The sequence below is a fragment of the Lutjanus erythropterus genome, chromosome 15, assembly GCF_056507025.1.
Source record: "Lutjanus erythropterus isolate fLutEry1 chromosome 15, fLutEry1.hap2, whole genome shotgun sequence".
NCBI classification, from domain to species: Eukaryota; Metazoa; Chordata; class Actinopteri; order Lutjaniformes; family Lutjanidae; genus Lutjanus; species Lutjanus erythropterus.
In genome coordinates this window covers 34,824,605-34,843,659 of record NC_139331.1, presented here as the reverse complement: position 1 = coordinate 34,843,659, position 19,055 = coordinate 34,824,605, and the positions used below count along the sequence as shown (strand labels likewise).

The 19,055-nt window shown below is 37.9% G+C and overlaps 1 protein-coding gene across 1 annotated transcript; it reads right to left on the bottom strand.

Annotated features, from left to right (window-relative positions):
• Positions 1–631: 631 nt before the first annotated feature.
• On the bottom strand, positions 632–18,737 carry mpv17 (mitochondrial inner membrane protein MPV17). Its single transcript, XM_084738104.1, has 8 exons — positions 18,645–18,737; positions 17,787–17,867; positions 13,311–13,426; positions 11,531–11,623; positions 9,845–9,940; positions 3,095–3,127; positions 2,881–2,933; positions 632–1,568 (listed from the first exon to the last, which is right to left on the bottom strand). The coding sequence occupies exons 2-8, from the start codon at positions 17,857–17,859 to the stop codon at positions 1,499–1,501; spliced, it is 534 nt and encodes a 177-aa protein (XP_084594230.1). The 5' UTR covers positions 17,860–17,867; positions 18,645–18,737; the 3' UTR covers positions 632–1,498.
• Positions 18,738–19,055: the final 318 nt, after the last annotated feature.

Here is a 19,055-nt window from a genome sequence, read left to right as displayed (position 1 = left end):
AAATCTCCAAGAATTGCATTTTTTACATTTTTAAACCCTGCTAATAATGTAATAATCAGTCAGTAACGTAATGAAAATTATGGGCAAACTGTTACGTTACTGGTTCGGAAATGACATAACTGGTCAGTTATTACATTACTGACTTAATATTCACACTTAAGAGGCTGAAATCAGAGAAAATGAGTCAAACTGATCACTGCAGCTCTACTCTGTCTGCACCGAGTCATGAAGAAGTGAACACAGTTAAAGGAACCACATAACAATCAGTCTGACAAACCAGTCGATACAGAATGAGTCAGAGAAAACAGAAGACATCCTGCAGAAACATTATTTTTGATTTTGGGGTGAACAATTCGTTCACGCATCGGCAAAACAAATTGATTAACCTGCTTCAGAGTCTGACGTATTGCACCTTGAGCTTTAGAAGCCGCTGCTGTTGGCTTTTATCACCCTCAGGCAGAGGAAGTCTCGCCGTTTCCTTGTTTGCGGTCCTTGTGCTAAGTTAAGCTAAGCTAAGCTAACGGGCTGCAGGCCTTTTATTTACTGCACAGACGTAAGAGAGCAGTATCAACTTTTAGCGAGGAAGCAGGAAGTGTAGTTCCAAAAACAAAAAAACAAAAAAAAACCTCCATTCTATTAACATCAGGTTTTATTATCAGTCCTTCAGCATCAAAGAACAAGCAGTTTCCAGAGGCCTCCACAGAAGCCTCAATAGACCAGAATGCACTGCATCCTGCAACTGGTAAGACTACTGTAGGTATTACTTGGATAAAGATGGTGCCTTTCTCATCTCTCACTGAATGTACATTTATAACAGAAATCCACAAACAAAGTACTCGATCTTTCCTGAGGGTTGTTAAAAAAGCATTCTGGGAAATGCAGGAAAACAGTAACTAAAGTAGAAATAGAGAGATGAAGCAGGTGAAGAGAAAGTGAATAAAACAAATACATAAGTGACAATACATAATTACAAATTATGAGAATCTGAGGTGGAGGTTTTCTTCATAATAAGACAAAACAAGTTCTATAAAAAATGATCCTTTAGCACAATTATTCCAAGTGATTAACAATACATTAAAGGATTAGAAAAGTTTCCTTTGTAACCAGTAGGTGTTAATGTATGAGTGTGTATGTGTGTGTGCGTATGTGTGGCTACACCGCAGCACCGCTGCCAAATCCCATTTCCATAAATAACAAAACTTTCACAGACATTTCTGCAAATGCAAGTTTGACTTTCAAGTGTGAATTTGTCATTCAGAGTAGACAAGCACTTTCTCTCCGACCTTTATAAGTGACTCAGTCACAGTTTTACACGTTGGAAATATCAGAAGACCGAGAAGCATCAAGTAAGTTCGACCAGAACGGCCCATGTCACACACACACACACACACACACACACACACACACACACACACACGCTACAAATGAGTGTAAAATCATCACCAGCAACAACAGCATCGACGACGATGGCGACACAGGCCGGACTTGCGATCGTCGCTCACATCTTATTGGCCTTCCAGGTCAGGTAGGAGTTCCAGCCAATAGCGACGATCTGAACCACAGCCAGCCTGCAAACAGGAGGAGACGTTATTGGTTTAATTAGGATGCGAGGCAACAGTTTGACGGTTTTAATTTATTATCACATTTAAAATAAACTGCAGAAAATTAGCACTTCATTGTTTCCACTTGGGGAAATTCAACACACACACAAACACATGCGCACTTCCTCCCAGGACTGTGATACGTGCGTTACTGCCATTCCCACCTGCAGATACAGCATCCCATAATACTTTTCACAATCTGTAGCAGTAGTGGTGCAGTACACTTAGTTCACCTGACTTGTTCTGTACTTCTCTTATTTCTTATTCTTAACTCATAATGTACTTTAATATTCCATCTCTTCACTGACAGGCAGCGGGAGAGATGGGAGGTTTTAGTGGTTTAAACAGACTGCCAGATTGGAAAGGTGCGTTTGGTTTGTGCTACAGAGTGTGAGGTGTTTTACATGTGATTAGTGGTGCAGCTCGAGTTGACTGCCTGAACTAGCTCGCAGGCATCGCTACATTTGAGTATAAAATTCTTTTTTGTATATAATTGTAGTATTTATGTTTAACTCTTTAACCTTTTAATTTAGTCCCTTACACTTTCTGTCTTCTTGTCCCACTGTGCTGCATCATCAAGTCAAATTCCTGTGTACTTTGTACATTTGGTGAATAAAATGATTCTGTTTCTGATGACCTACAGACCATGAATCACTCTATGGACAGAGCTGCTGTCACCACAGTCCTTAAAAGTGTTGCAAAGATAAAAACTCTGCAGTAAAAAAAATATTTATGAAACTGGAGCAACATGAGCAGAGAAAACAGAGAAAAACGGCGTCTAAATTTGAAGAACTTTTAATTGGACTAACCTGTAAATATCTGCTCTTTTTCATCATTTTTAGTTTTGTTTTCTCACCTTAAAACACATTTCCTATGTTTTCAGTAACACTAAAACTGTTACTTGACAACCAGATGATACTGTACATCTTAATCCTGAGGTAATACATTTTAAAGTTTTGAAAAACCTACAACAACCAGAATGCACTGGGCACGTTGCCTTCAAGGTCTGTCTATAAATGTCGATACAGACTTAAGGGAGTAGGAACAGTGAATAATCCTCTCGACTTTAGCAAATTTGTTCTTAATGAGTTGCCTGGTTGAATAAAGATAAAATAAAATACTTAAAAATAAAATCCTAAATACAGGAAGACAAAACTGACAGGTATATAAAGAAGGAGAGACATTTTTATAAGACATTTAAAGATGTTCTTAGCACAAACTTCTCTTTGTGATCAACACAGCTGATTGTTTGTTTATTAATAAATTAATAAACTCTGACCTGTGGTGCAGTGGAATGAAGTAGAAATTGGCGATCTGGACCGGCGGCCAAATCTGAAACACCAACAGACGATATTCAGGAGACAATTTACTCATATGATGCACAATATGAAGTGAAAATGTTTTTCAATCAATCTGTTAATTTTAACAAAATGGATATCTGTTTTACATTTACATGTCAATAAAAAGGTAAAAACTTTACAGGGAAAACTTACGTAGTAGTTTGAGATCAGGGCGTCTGTGTAGTCCTGTGAACAAACAGGTTTTCATTATAAAAGCATCACTGTCAACCAGCGGACGTGTTTACAATCCTGAGGCTGAAAGTAGCTCTTAACCAGCTGAAAATAAAGAGTTAAGTGTTTGGTCTCAGTGTAATTCACTAAATATTTTAGCACTAAAAGTATTTGCTAAGTTTGAGAGAAATCTGAGGCAGAACCAGAAAACTCAAAGTGAAGAAGGATTCAGTTCAATTCAGTTCAAAATCCAACAAAACAACTGAGGAACCTCAAATCTCAGTTATCTGGAGGATTTTTTTTAAAGAAACACTACTTCATTTGACAATTATCAAGAGTAAAACTCAAACCTAAAATTTCAACATTCTGGAAGTCTGAGTCATGACATCTAAATTGTGATTTTTGATTTACAGGAGAGACTGTGAAACGTCCGATTTTGTTGGAAAAATAAAGCATTTTTCAAAGAGTACGACTGAATTCAAGGAAACTCTAGAACCTTGAAAACTTTTCTAAACTTTCAAGACTTTCTATGCACCCTGTCAATAATCTCCAACTGCAGATCAATCAATCTTTTTTTTATTTCACATTCAGAGTCACAGACTGGTCACCTGTCAGCCAATCACAGCAGGCGTGGAGAGTAAATGAATTCAGGAAACATGATATCAGCTCTGTCAGCTGTTTAGTAAAAGTTTCTCTCTGCAGCTCAGTGAAAAGGTCAGAAGAGGAACTTTTACAAAAGAATAAAATAAATAAAATAATATAACATACTGGCTCTGATTTGAGACCAGTTATTAAATGTTTGTATTCTTAGTTTGAATTTTTATTCAGTTAATCATTTTTGCTCAGTTCAGTTTAGTTTCAGTGGATTTCATCATTTAAGTTTAGTTTTTATTGTTTAAGATGTTTAGTTTTAGTTTAGTTTTTATTAGTTTCAGCAAAAGTTTTACTTTTTGAAATGGAAGTATTTTGTCAATGGATTTAAGAAGTTAAGATTAAGTATTAAAATACAAACACAACACTTCTAAACAGTCTAAATAAATGACAATGACTAAAATTAATTTCCTCTATATTCTTTTTGGTTAGTTTTATATGTACGCTATAATTTCAGATACTTTTTAATGAAGTCTAAGTTTTAGTTCACTCAAATAACTTTGCTTTAGATGAACAGTTTTTGGTCAGAAGTTGTCGACAGCTGAGTTCGTTTTGATATGAAACCTCTGTAAAGAAACTTTTTAAACTTCTGGCCTCCTAACTGACGTATCGGGTTCAGCTCTCCAACATTTTCAGGTAAAACTGCAGGAGGGGGAAGAAGTGAGAAATGATGATGACGAAGAAACTCCAGTTGGTGCAGAGTTTCATTCCAAAACAATACAGGATTGACGATTTATAGCCAAAAATATCAGCAGCGGGCCAAATCATTGTTGAGTAACTCGATCAACCCCCTACAGATACAGGATGTTGTTGCATCACTAAAATATTACTCACTTACAAATCAAAGTAGAGTATTAGTTACTTTTTAATCACTGATGTTAAATACATTATTAATAGCAGATAATCGATCAAAGTGATTTCTGTTTCTAAAATACTGAAATCTCTTCTGTTCCAGCCCGTTGTTCTCTTCAGCTGTGTTGGTTACTGCAGTCTTGGTTTTGTGTCAAATGAGTGAATGTACAGAATCTATAAATGCAAAAGGCTGCAGACATTATTATATGCTATGTCTCTGGTTCCCAACCCTGGGCTCCCGACCCCAACCATGGGTCTCTGAAGCTTTACAGGGGGTCGTCTTGATGTTAAGGGCTGTAAGAAAACTAAAAACATTTCTATGCCACATATATATATGAGCTTACTGTTACCATGGAAATGTTTACCGCTGCTGCGAACGGGCAGTTCCACTAACAGGCTCGCTAGTGACGTAGGCAGCTAACATGAACTTTACTAACTGGGTCGCTACAGTGAATTAAATTTAAACACACACACACACACACACACACACACACACACACACACACACACACACACACACACACAATACAAATTACAAAAGATTACAACACCTGTATTATCAGTATAAACATTATAATAATGACAAAAGTTAAATTTAAGAAGTTTTTTTTTTGGTTTGTGTCCGGGTTTAAAACTCTTTATATATAAGGATTTTCTGAAACGTCAGCGGAGCGAACAAACAGGAAATTCACTCCTGTAACTGGAGAGTGGAGCTGAAAAGTGGCCGTTCACTGTTGAACTCTACTGCCGCTCTGATTCGTTCTGACTAGTAGCTAACGTTTTAACTTAATTACAGTAATCTGAATACTTGTAATTAGTTACTTCCACCCTTGATTGTAGTTAATTCGATTATGAAATAGGAAAAATCTTAATTTTGCTTTATTGTTGAACAGGAAATGGACACCTTTAACTTGTTGAATGATGAAACATACGGTGGTAGATGCAGACTTCTTGACCTCAATAAAAATGAAGTGTGTGTGTGTGTGTGTTTATACACAAGTGTCTCACACTCACACACACACTCTTACCTGTCATCTACTTAAAGGTCACCTCAACATGTCTCGACATATAAAAACAACGAACCAATGTTCCAGTTACAACCTTTTTTTTTTCCTGTTTGAGTTTGTTTTTCAGGGTGAAACAGTTTTCTAATTATGGACAAACAAGCTGCTTCACCACCTGAGGTGAAATTAACCGCCGCTGATCGCTGCGTCAGAGACACGTCAGAAGAAGACGGGACCTTTTTTTTTTTTTTTTTAAACGGTTAGTAAATAAGAAATAAAAGCACTTCGGAGTCTTATACTAACAGGAAGTGACACGAGACACGAGACAACACACGTCAATCAAACATAAAGAGGAAGTTAAATGTTTTTCCAAAGTTTTAATGATTTATGTTTAGTTTCCCTGCAGCTGTCTCACCACTATCTATAATTTATTTTAATTATTTCATTTTCTCTGTGTCCCCACATCATTCTTCATCCTAGTGTTAACCTGTTATTCAGTTCTAGGCCTCAGTAACGTAAAGTATCAGTTAATCAGCTGTTGACTGTATTGATTGATTAAATAATTATTGGGTTTATTAAAGGTCAAACAAGGATAAAAACACAGTCCCAATTTTCCGGTCCTCAAACAGAAACTGCAGAACTGAATCCCCATCACAGGTTGACAATAAACGTCAGCAAATTTGTCCATCGAAGTCCAAAACTTTACGAGATTCAGTTTATGATCACATAAGACAAAACCGTCATTTTTGCTTAAATAAAACAAACGTCCAGCTACTGAAGCTGCCATAAAATTTAGTTCAGACATTCAGATCCTCCTCAGGATGAACTTAAATAACTCTGGTGATTCTCTGACATCATGCACACATAATGTAGACCATAATACGCAGAAGAGAACTGCAAATGAATCCATCCACACCAGACTCAAAGTTTACGTTGAGTCCGACATTTCTGAATACACTTAATTTTATCAGTTTGTCACTTTATACACAAACAAAACTTTAGAACTGGTAAGAAATGTAGAACTGGTGCTGGTGAGTTCAGGGGCTTCTTTACAGAAAAATATTGAGTCTGAAATCCTGTCTTATCTCAGTTTACATTTAACTTAGATTTTTGTCATGATAGAAACATGTTTCTTAAAGGGATAGTTCACCAAAAAATGAAAATTCAGTCATTATCTACTCACCCTCGTGCTGATTTAAGGTTGGGTTTAGTTTTTTACTCCACAAAACACTGCTGGAAGACTGCAAGACTCACTAAGGTTTTTCACAGTTTCGGTGGAAACCTTCACTCTGTGAGATCTAGGGTTCCCCTCTAGACACCGTGTCTAATTTTACTTGATAGTGACAGCAGTGATAATTGGATTGACAGCAGCCCTCAGTAACTGGTGAAGGAACCTTTTAGGATGATGATATTAATGTTCTTTAAAGTTTTCACACGCTCAAACTATAGGAAGACGCCACTGCAGCGATGGCGGCTTGTTGGCTTCCAATACTTTGCTGGATAAGTTTGTACAGATCACAATTTTTCTTTGCAGGTTGCAGATCTGTCTTCAACATCACAGCCTTGCATCTCACACAACCTCACAGTGGTTTCTAATCAAGGATAGAGGCTGGTTCATGTACAGTCTAAACAGACACGGGCATCAAAGGACGAGTGACGAATCTAGTTTGCAGAACTTCAGATAAAGATACGAGGTCTGAGACAGGAAGTGAAACAGCCATGACTTTATGAGTTGCTTCTGTAACGAGAAGACAGGATTGTTCCTGTCTTTGAAACTTAAGATCGGACGAGCAGTTAGGAAATTTTTCTGTAATGAGGCTCCAGGTTTTTCTGCTGTTGCAGGTACAAACCGAGGACAGAGAACAGGTAGGCACCAGGTAAACAAGAAGACAAAGTCTTGATTGGACCCGTGTCGGGCTTTAACGATCAGAGCGGCTGTTTGGTCGACGGCTCCATTAATTTTCATCTCACATTTCCTCAGTGCCGGGCCTCGTTGTAATGAGCACATTTGTCATTTATTTTCTGTCCTTTCTGACATTTACCAGGTTGGCCTTTCAGGTCCACGCGCCTCCTTTGGTAAATAATTGATGGTGACCAGCCGCACGTTGGGTAAGCAAGGCGGTGACGGACGTTTGAGCAGCTGCTGGCACAAGATGACAGTCAGCTCTGACCGGGCATACAAATACAAATACACACACACACACACACACACACACACACACACACACACACACACATATATGAAGGTATGAGTCACTCCAGCTATTTCCACAGTCCCTCCCCCCTCCTCTCTCCTCTCTCTTGTCTCTTCCTCCATCACAGGAAATAGTTTCTAATAATAATGAGAGGTGAGTGCTGAGGTCAGATGATGTAAAACCAAACTTCCTCTCCGTGTGCGCTCATTTACCTGACAGAGAAAACGCTGTTCTCCGGCCAGTTTGTGTCCAGCCTCAAGTATAAATATGAAACAAGTCAGATCAGAACAAAGAAGAGTCGCTAACTTCAAAAGACAAACAAACCTAATCCTGACTGTTTCTATATCATTTACACGACATTTTGTTTGTATCAGACGGCAGCCCAGGAACAGTTTTTGTGAAAATTAATTAAAAAGACAATTATCAAGTGTCCACTTGCTCTTAATTGTTTGCAACATACAAGTAATTAATGAGATCAGGTTGTATATATAAAAACATTTTAATCTTTAATTAGTTTAACAGTCTATTTGTGTTGGAATAATGCAAACTGAATCATGAAATTCAAAAGAATAATGATTGAACCAAATACTGATACTGTTCTGATTTTTCGTGCACGTCGGTGAAACGCGCCATGACGGTCGCTGTTTAATGTGCGTGGCTGAGCCATTTGGCCACGCCCGCCGTCAAAAGCTACATCATATGAAAATTTTCACCATGATTAATGCGTGTGTCAAGTGTCACGTGCCGTCGAGCACGTTTAGCCCCTCAGAAATGCAACTGAAGATACAGAGAGGAAGCAAAAACAATAATGATCTAAGCAAATCAAAGAAGATCCTCAAACCGAGTATTTTCCTGTTACTGGTCTGACTCACAAGTTTTCATTATAATTTGCTGCAATTTATTTTTTAGTAACGTTAACTGCTCAAGTCCAAACCCATCAGGCTCCAGGAGAGTCTCCTCCTCCTCCTCCTCCTCCTCCTCTTTGTTGTGTCTTTAATTCAACATTCATAAATGAACAATGAGCGAAGGACAGATCAGGTCAAACTCTGTCTGGGTCAAAATTATCTCCACCTGAGGTAAAAGTTCAGTTTTTCAGGTTCAGCTCAGCTACAGTTCACGACCCGGCTGATGTTCCACATCACTACGACACAGACGGGTTCGTTCAGCGCAGGAACACTCATTAAGAATAACAATAAAAAGTGTAGTAATACTATTTTTGTATTGTGCTTATTCAGAATAGAAGAGAAAATAACTTTATTGTCGACCAGGAGGAAATCTGTTGTTGGCTCAAAAAACACAAGACACGACAAGAGAAAAGCAGACACCTGGACAGGTTGCTGCAGCGTGCAGAGGTGTGTCCAACAATCAGGAAACAACGTTTGATTCCTCTGATTCACAGGCCTCCTACCAGCGATGAGTGAGAAAGCCATTCAGTCCGTAGCTCCGGCGGCACAGGAAGAAGCCAGAAAAGGCAAACTTTTGTGACTCATGATAATAATTCTTTACAAGAAGGCTGCAGTGATCAAAGTGGTGCATGTTGTGTGAAAAAAGAAACGGTTTGACATTAAAACTGAAGCCAAAAAAAGACAAACGGACCAGAAGAAGAAGAAGAAGGAAACAGGTGGAGAACAAGCTGTCAGCCCGAGATCAGAGATTCACTGCAATTATTGGAAATATCAATAACTGGGGAAAAAAATCAGAGTGAAAGGGACGACATCCAGCCAAATATAACCCAAATATAACAACGATTATACTAATAGTATATTTTTATAGGACAATACATTCATAAAATGAATCAGATTTTTGCATGTCCTTATATTGTAGATACTATTTCTGTATTTCCCATTTATATTGTTCCTAGTTTTTATATATCCCCTTGCTATATTTTTCTATTTTTTATTGATGCTTCTTTATATTTCAACTTTGCCGCTGTAACACCGTAAATTTCCTCGTTGTGGGACTAATGGAGGAATATCTTATCATATCATATCTTCAAACGTTTGTTGCTGTTGAAACTAAAGTGAACTCACCCTCTTGAGCTTCCTGATGTTCTCCTCCACCGTCAGTCCGTTCAGAGCGCCGGAGATGCAGAGGAACGCTCCCAGGAAACCCGGAGCAAAAAACAACTAAAAAAACAAACAAAAGAACTTTAACTTCAGCTGAGGACATGATTTCTAATCTAGACATCTGTAATAGGAAAGAGAAAATAAAAGGAAAACTGAATTAAAATCACCTCAGTGGTTTTTAAATACTTCCAACTTGGAGTTAAGTTTGAGTCGAAGTCATGTGACAAGTCCTCGCTTCTGTTATTTACCGTGTTATTGATGTCGGTGTTTTATACTTTCCTTTTGTTTTGATGGAGAAATTATTTTTGTGCATGTTAATTATTGCTCTATACTTGAAGTCAACACAAAGTTTTATGAAAGATAATTCTAGATCTTAAGATTTCTTTGGGACGTAAAGTAGTAAAGCTACATTTGTCGACATTAAGACGTTTAATTCTTTAATACGAGAGAATAACAATAACTGAAAAATAAATGTTTAACCTGAGACATTTGTTGTGATCTTAACAAAACAAAAAGTGTCCTCTGTGGATCAGGTCAAGGAAAAGAAACCCTTTATTGACTTTATGCTCAGAATATGAAGGCTCTAATAGAGGCTAAAGTAAAGTAAAGGATTTTCTGCATTTTACTTCATGAATTCTCCACACAAAACCTGAAATCAGTGCACTCGACTCTGATCTCTGCTCAGTTCTTTACAGTGAAGACAAACTGCTGCTTACATATGAAACTTACATAAAACAGACGTCTGTCCTTCCATCTGTTATTCAGGTCTGACGCAGATCGACGCTGCATCAATTTAAATCTTTCAAGTCACCAAATGGCGCTCGCCGAGTTCTTACTGAAGCAGAGGGAGCGGCGTTCAGTGTGACCACATAACTATTCAAGCGGAGGAGTGGACCCCTTTACTCTGGTAAATATTTCAGCAGCAGGAGGTATTGAAAGCTCTGAAGTCTTGTTCTGCGGTGGTCTGAGACGAGCCGGCGTTTGTTCTCTCTGCTGTTTGATGGAGTCAGACACCAGAGGGCAGAGTGAAGGGGACAGAGACACTTCTTCTTTGGTTTTTACACGTGCGATAAGCTAAAGTAAGGTGCAAGTTACCGAGTTAACTGTCCCTTTAAGATTTGGACTGTTGCTCAGACAAATAACTAAATGGGAAACTGTGATGGGAATTTTTCCTTTTTTTCTGACATTTTATTGACCAATCATAGAGATATCTGACAGATAAAAACTGTTAATTGCAGCCCTATTATTATAATTTGATCAAAAGTTTCAGGTTATCATTATATATTCCACTGAAAATATAATGTGAGCATTAAGGACCGACTGCAGTCTAACACTTCCTTCCTAAATTCAAAGCTCGGCAGCTTTGTTCCAATCAGAATTTGACAGAGTTTCATCCCGTCGGCATGACGACGACCCGTCTGTCAGCCTGATGCGAGGAAATTGTATCTGTGGTCGGGACTCGTCCACCCATCGGCCGCATTTAATGAGCTCAGAGTGGAAGACAGGAAGACACAGCGGTGAGGGTTTATCACTGAGCTCGTTTCCACTCGTTTGTTAAAAACACTTCAGATAATCTGACTCATCTTTAACCGACAACAGCAGGAAGAAGGAGATGAAGATGATGACGATGAAGACTGAGGATTCTCTCACCTGGTCGACCAACATTTTCTTCATGGCGGCACTTTTAGTTCCTCCAACCACCAGCCTGTCCAAAACTTTGTACCAGGTGCCGATTACTGGGCCCTTTGTTGGAAAACAAACAGAATCATTAATTATTCTTTTATATTTTCTGTTCTGTTTTTGTTTTCTGTCACTTGCTTCACTCGTTGAACTTCAATAATTTTATGGCGCTGGTCGAACTGGTTCAACATTAATCAAATGTCAAAAAAAAAGCCCTGTCACTCGATACCAAATTTCAACACCCAAAGCAATAAGTTTTTTTTATTTTGTATAATTGTGGTAATTTATATTTTTCTGTTATAAAACTGTTTTGAGTGTTAAAACAAACTAAAGACTTGTACCATGATGTGTGATATAATTTTCATTTTGTTAAAATGGATTTTATAAAGTGGAATTGAAAAAAGTATAGATCAGAGACCAGTATCGAAGTCAAAGTAGTACTATCAGTATATTTGCAAATACTCAGCTCCAGTATTCGAGCTGCACAATTAGTCGAAATTTTATCAAAACTGCCATGTTGCTTTCTGCAATTTTCAAGTTGCAGGCGGTGGAATATTTATTAAAGGCATAATGTGAGTTAAAAAAAAACTTTTAAATGAATGAAGGTCTTGTCATATAAATCAGATTTTACAGACTTAAAAAGATCATTACCTCGAATATCAGTCAAAATAGATGTTTTGCACATGGCCTTGCCTTGGATCTGCCTTGGATCTGCACGCTGACTGCAGATTAATTGAATTAAACTTGATGTATTATTAATGTGAGAAATAAAGCTACATGATGTATGAAACATGAAACAGTTGTTGTTTTTCTGGATGAGTGATCAAACATGTCTCAGTGTAACGTGACTCCTGTCTGTCCTGTCTGTCCATACATCTTCTCTCTATAATTCATCCTGACGAGGCGGCCGATTGGACGAACGTAAGACGATTATGGAAATATAAATAAACTTTGCCGACGTCGTGGCGACGTCATGAAAGTATTGTGCTACTTCAGAGGTGAATTGTGCAGCTGTCACAGGGTTTGACTGGTGAAACAAGTGAATTAACAAACACACAAAGGCGTGAAGAAACACGGCGTAACGCGGATAAACATCTGCACGAACACGAGAACACAGTTTAAATCAGATCTATAAATATGATTTAATGCTGTTCAATGTAACGTTTCTCCATCAGTGTCTTTATTTTGCTTCAGATTTGCTTTCTTCTGTTGAATAAATAACAAAATAAACATAAAAAGGAAATACTTATATAAAACTTATATAAAAAAAATACCTAATTATACTGTATCAGCTGTTCATGATTAAAATCACCTGACTGTCTGCTGATCCAAATCTGATTTTTCACAAGATCACTGATTTATATACAGGGTTTGGTCAGATTACTTTGAAATGTAGTCAGTAACTAAATACAAATTACATGCTAATTGTTGTAAGTATCAGAGCTGCAACAAATAATCAAATATTAATCAATGATTAAATTAATCACAAACTATTTTGATAATCGACTCATCGGTTTGAGTAATTTTTTAAGAAAAAAAAATCAAAATTTCAGCTTCTTAAATTTGAATAATTTTTGGTTTCTTCACTCCTCTCTGACGGATTCTTCTAGACGATAAATAATTAAATCTTTTGTAATTAATTATCTTGGTCATATTCATATAATCTTCATGGTACTGCAGCTTTGATCAGGGACTGTTTTGAACTCGATCATTATTTAACTTAAAGTGAAGTGAAGAGGCCGACACTGACCACGAAGAAGAATCCAATACTCATCATCTTGGCCGTCCGCTGCACGTTGTGATGAGCCAATCCTCTTCTCTCAATCAGCTGCTGCGAGATGACATCACCAACGCCCACCAAAGACCCTGGAGGACAAACGGGAGACAGACACGGCGTCTCAGAACAGGAAGCGAGGTCACACATCCGACTGTACAGACGTGATGATAATTTCACTGCAGCTACAGGAGAGTTTCATATCATATAGTTACAAAAACTGATTCCAAAAAAGTTGGGATCCTGATGAAAATGTAAATAAAAACAGAATGCAATGCAAAAACTTTTCAGCCTAAATTGTTTTTGGCAAATATACACCCATTCTGAACATGACGCCTGCAACACGTTTCAAAAAAGTTCAGACAGGAGCAACAGAAGACTGTCAGAGTTGTGGAATACTTTAAAAACACCTGTGTGGAACATTCGACAGGTAAACAGGTGACAGTATCATGATTGGATATTAAAGGAGCGTCCTTGAAAGGCTCAGTCGGTCACAAGTGTGGCTGAGGTTCACCACTTTGTGGAAAACAGCGTGAGCAAACGGTCCAACAGTTCAAGAAAACATTTCTCAACAGCTCATCTCAGAATCCAGAGGAATCCAATAATACTTCAGCACGACCAGAAACAGCAACAATTTCTGTTCTTTCCGGTTTTACAAAAATGCTTTGGCACTGTGCCCATGTATTATAATTGTAGGGATCCTAAGCCACGCCCCCTCCGGTGGCCACCATGGATTCTAATTAAATATGAACTATATATAGTCGATGGCAGGGGACACATGATTTTTTGATCCTGTTTGAATCGTGACACGAATCACACATATGATGTTTGTCCATTCAAAAGATTAACTTCCAAGAGTCACACCTGCTGAAGTATCAGACAGTGAAAACACATAATTCATGAAAGTGACGTCATGATCTTCTCCTTCTGAAAGCTAACTGAAGCTACGATGTTTGTTTTTGTATCTGAATGTAATCACACAACAGCTGATTTACTTGTTCTTTCACTTCCTGGCTGATAAAATGACCAGGAGTCCCTGAGAGATGCAGGTCACTGAGCAGTTTGACATGAAACTTAACTACAACAGACTGAGACTTTCTGACTAAAATGATCTTTTAAACTAACAAACAACAAATGTGTAATTCGTGGCACATGATTTGTCTCTCACTCTTGACTACGTGTCATATTATTTCAGAATTTAGGTCACATGGGGAACAACAGAGGAGGCGGGACTTAGGCACTTTATTCTGGCATGACAAGTGTTAAAGAAACGTGCAGAAACTGAGTCCTCGCTCTGCTTTAGCTCCACTTTGTTCACCAGAAACCAGCCGTCTGCTGCTGGAAACAAGGTCGATAAGAGTGCAGCAAACCGTCAGTGTGCTTTAAAACCAAATCTAACTCGTAAAAAGACACAAAACAGCCGCTGAGCTGGTGGAAAAAGCTCTGACGTAATGTTAGCCACTGCAGCCCACATATACTGTACCACACTGAACTTAACTGACAGCGCGGTGTAATAATATAGACCCGGCTGAACCTAACCTTTCCTTAAAATGTCATGGGAGGATTTCATAGACTATGAAGAAAGAGAAACCCCTGTTAATCCACTCCTGGACTGGATTTCATCTCTAAACGCAGCCGTCAATACATTTTACTGGAAACCCAGGATCAAATTAACTACAAACAATATGGCGACTAGATGCACCACATTTCTAACGCTGCTTCAGAGTCCAGACTTACTGGACAGACGATAAGAAATCTGCCCGGGCTGAGACTGAACAGAACGTCCGTAAGGAATTCCTCGTTCAGCATATTGCACTCATAGATAAATCATTAAGACCCAAACCAGCTTCAAAGTTAAAAATACCACCCTCACTGCCTGCTGGAGGGAAAATGACATACACAGTCTCAGCCAATCACAGGGCAGCAGCTCAATACATTCAGTAGACATGGTGAAGACAAGCTGTCATATATGTCACGGGAGAACTAATAAAGGTGGTTAGGGTGACGAGGTGGACACACACACACACACACACACACACACACACACACACACACACACACACACACACACAAGCTGAACAGAAAATGTCAAATCTTCACCTGTAAACCAATAAACACAGACACTTCCTGTCACTGTGACCCGGTGACGGGCAGTAAAGATATCAGAGAGAAGTGTGACTGGATTTAAAGCTCAGGAGCTTCAGTTTGTACCTCAGATCTTCACTTTTACTCATTTTTATAAACTTTTATAAGAATTTTACCGCTGAGTAATAATACGAGAAGGAAAAAGTTTCACCTGAGACGTCGTAATAAACTTAAATGTCATTTAGTTTTGTTGGTTTTATTGAACTCAATCTCAATGACACGTCCATAACAATTTAAAGATCATTAATCAAGTAATCAATTAATTGCCAGTTTCTTTCCTCCTCTCTGACAATAAACTGAATATCTTTGGGTTGTGGACAAAACAAGGCATTTGAGGACGTCATCTTTGGTCTTGGGAAAGACTAAAGATCATTTAGTGGAAGATTTTTACTATTTTCTAACATTTTCTGGACCAAACAAGTAATCGATTAATCAAGAACCTATCAACAGATTAATCAAAAAAAAAAAGCAGTGACTGTATGACAAACCACCAAAAAACCTTTTTATCCATCAAATCAAATGGAAGAAATAAATGAGCCGGTTGGAACAAAGCCAGATAGATATTGGCCTATTAATCAGCTCGATATTAGTTTCAGCACCCTGAGCAAAGTATGTGCTTAGAAAAAATATGTTAATAAATAAAAAGTATAAGAAAAGAATACAAACTGCAAGGACTAATAATCAGTGGTGGAAAAAATACTCACAGTCTTTACTTTAAAAAAGGTTAATACTGGTATTTTAAGCTTCAGTCATATTTTGGGGCCTAAATGACTGAAAAAAAGTTTCAGAACTGGTCCAGCAGATCGTCTCAGGCTGCAGCATCATCATCATCATCAGGGATAACTGGCTGTTAAACTACGTCCATAAAAGTTCTTGTTTTTGTCACCGACAGGCTCAGATTAATTATCAACGCTGTGGATTCCTACAGAATCAGACTGGTTTGATGAAGAGTTTGATCCTTTTTGTTTAACCAGAAACAGATGATTTTTCACTCTGTTCAAAGTCACCAGACTCCACTGACAATAAGTCATTTTATCTTACAGAGCAAACCAGTTATTGATCTACTGCTGCCTCGATCGGTTGGTTTGAATGAATAATCCAGCTCCAAATCATAGAGGAGGTTATCTCAAGGCACTTTTCATATAAGAGGAGATCTAAACCGTACTCATTATAGTATTCATGGAAATCCAGTGATTGGATGAATGATTCTATTGATAAAACGCTGCACTGCAGTTGTAACATATTGGAAATTACCCCATTACAAATAGTCCCAAATCCAATACAAACCAGAGTATTTTAATGTTGTAGTTCATCAATGTAGAGACAATTTTAGATGCTTTATATTCTCCTGGGTAGATCAGTAATACAGAACTGCATCAGAGAAGCATGTTATGTTTTTTTAAATGTATAAGTCTTACAGTTTTTCTATTCTTTCCAGTGACGACTCTCCATCAGTCCTGAGTGCTGATGTGCATAAAACAACTGGTGAGCTCTGCCTCCATCTAGTGGTGATTAAACTGTGCTACACTGGAAGAGTCTTATTGCAAACACATGAACATTAAAACATTTCTCAGATATTTGGACGTATGAAGAGTTACATCTTGCAGTAAAGTAGTAAAATTCATTGATGCACAGCAGCGTCAACAAGCTTTTCAGCTCAGCTAAGGAACCTGAACATGCTGAGCAACATGTCAGTGAGTTTCAGAAGGAAGCCGTTTTAGGAATTTCTATGCGTTCATGGACAAAAGGTCAGCGGGTCAGGGGCTCCAATTTCTGAAAGTGTTCCCCACATGTTGGTTGAATTACGGGCTTCCATTGTAACAGTATAATAAAGCCAAGCTGTTTTTGCAGTGTATGCTCTATGATGAAAATAGCTTCCTTTCAATTAATTTTATGGCAAATATTTTTTTTCGTACGTAGAGAACAAATTTTAAGATTGTTTCTTGCAGCTCTACTTTCCAGTTTTTGTATTTCAGTGACCAGGCTGATTAGGAACAGATCTCAGCCCCTTAGTTCAAAGGCCTTTCCTCTTTATTGATTCTGAAACTGAGGTTCACTTTAAACTGGGGAAAAGGTCATGAAATGTGATCAGCAGTTTGACATCACAGCCCCTGCTTTTTACATTCACTTTATCTTGACTGCAAAGTGAGTTTAAGTGTGTTTCTGCACATCTTAACTCCCTAACTTAGATGAATTAGTTTGGAAAATGAAGTATTTCTGCTGTCTTTTGCAAATCCCACGTGAATCTTCAGTGGAGACCTGCAGCTGACGGATGTGTTTAAATGTGTAAGAAAGAGTTGTTCCTACCAGCAGTCACTATCTGAACAGTCCACGGGTATTTGCCCATCAAGGCCTGGTAGGATCTCCACAGGCCTGCCATCCTCCTGCCTACAGTAGGAAAAAAAATAACGATGATGATAAAGGGAAAGTTCAAAAACTTTACTTTTTTATCTGCCTGCCCCGCCCATCGGCAGGCAACGTGACTCAAATCAAGCGACCCTGCTAATAAGTGTCGTTATAGTTTCTATTAGTTTAACTAGACTGTTCCTTTAAGAGTTTGATAACATTTAAACCGACGTTAACTGATATATTTTTTACGTAATATTATACTTCCTTACCAATTTCGCAACAGTGTCAGTGAATTTTTTAAGCATTTCATCAACTGAATTTACCAGCTAGTACCTCCACAAAATGAAACTTTTTTTTTTTTTTTTTTTTTTTTATTAAAAGTCCTTCTTTCGTAAATCTGTCAATGCCGAATTGAAGAGTGGCTTTAAATAATTAATCGAAAACTATAAATCAGGTTCTGACAGACACATAGATTTAAAAACAACCAAAGAAACTTTAACCCGACGAGTTTTTGAAAGCGGTTCGGCGTAACGTTCAGACTCTGGCTAAGATAATGTGGCGTCTTAACTGACGTAAACTGCGTTAGCAAAGGTTGTCATTTCTAGCTGATAGCTGAAGTCAAACAAGTTGTAACGTCACATCAACACAATAAACGTTGTCATCGTAACTGTTGTTACGTTTCTTTAGCTGCTGATGAACATAACTAAGATAACTGCGCTGCTACATACCTACAAACACAAATCTTACCACAACCAACTTTAATGTAAATTAACACTCACTTTGTTATGACCAATGTGCGTTAAATGTGTAGCTTACCTGCCTGAGTCCGGCTCCACTCAATGAGCTGCCGATGATGCCTTCAGGGATCAACATCCGCTCCGAATTTTGAGGCCTATAATTCCAAAAACGTTTCACATCATCCAGACACATTCACTTTGTTCTAAATTATTGCAGCTGCTACGCTTAATTGATTACTCGATTAGTAAACTGAAAGACAATTCATTTCTAACTATTTTGATAACTTTTTACAGTAAATTCTTCGGGATTTGGACAATTTTTTTATAGATTAGATGATTAACAATTTAATCATTTAAGTATATAAACACAATAATGACAACAAAATTATTTGTATTACACAGTGCTATCATTCTGGGATGCCTGCCAACTGCTGACTTTTAACTAACCCAGATTTGTTTAAATGTCTTTTATACTTTTTCCCTTTCCAAA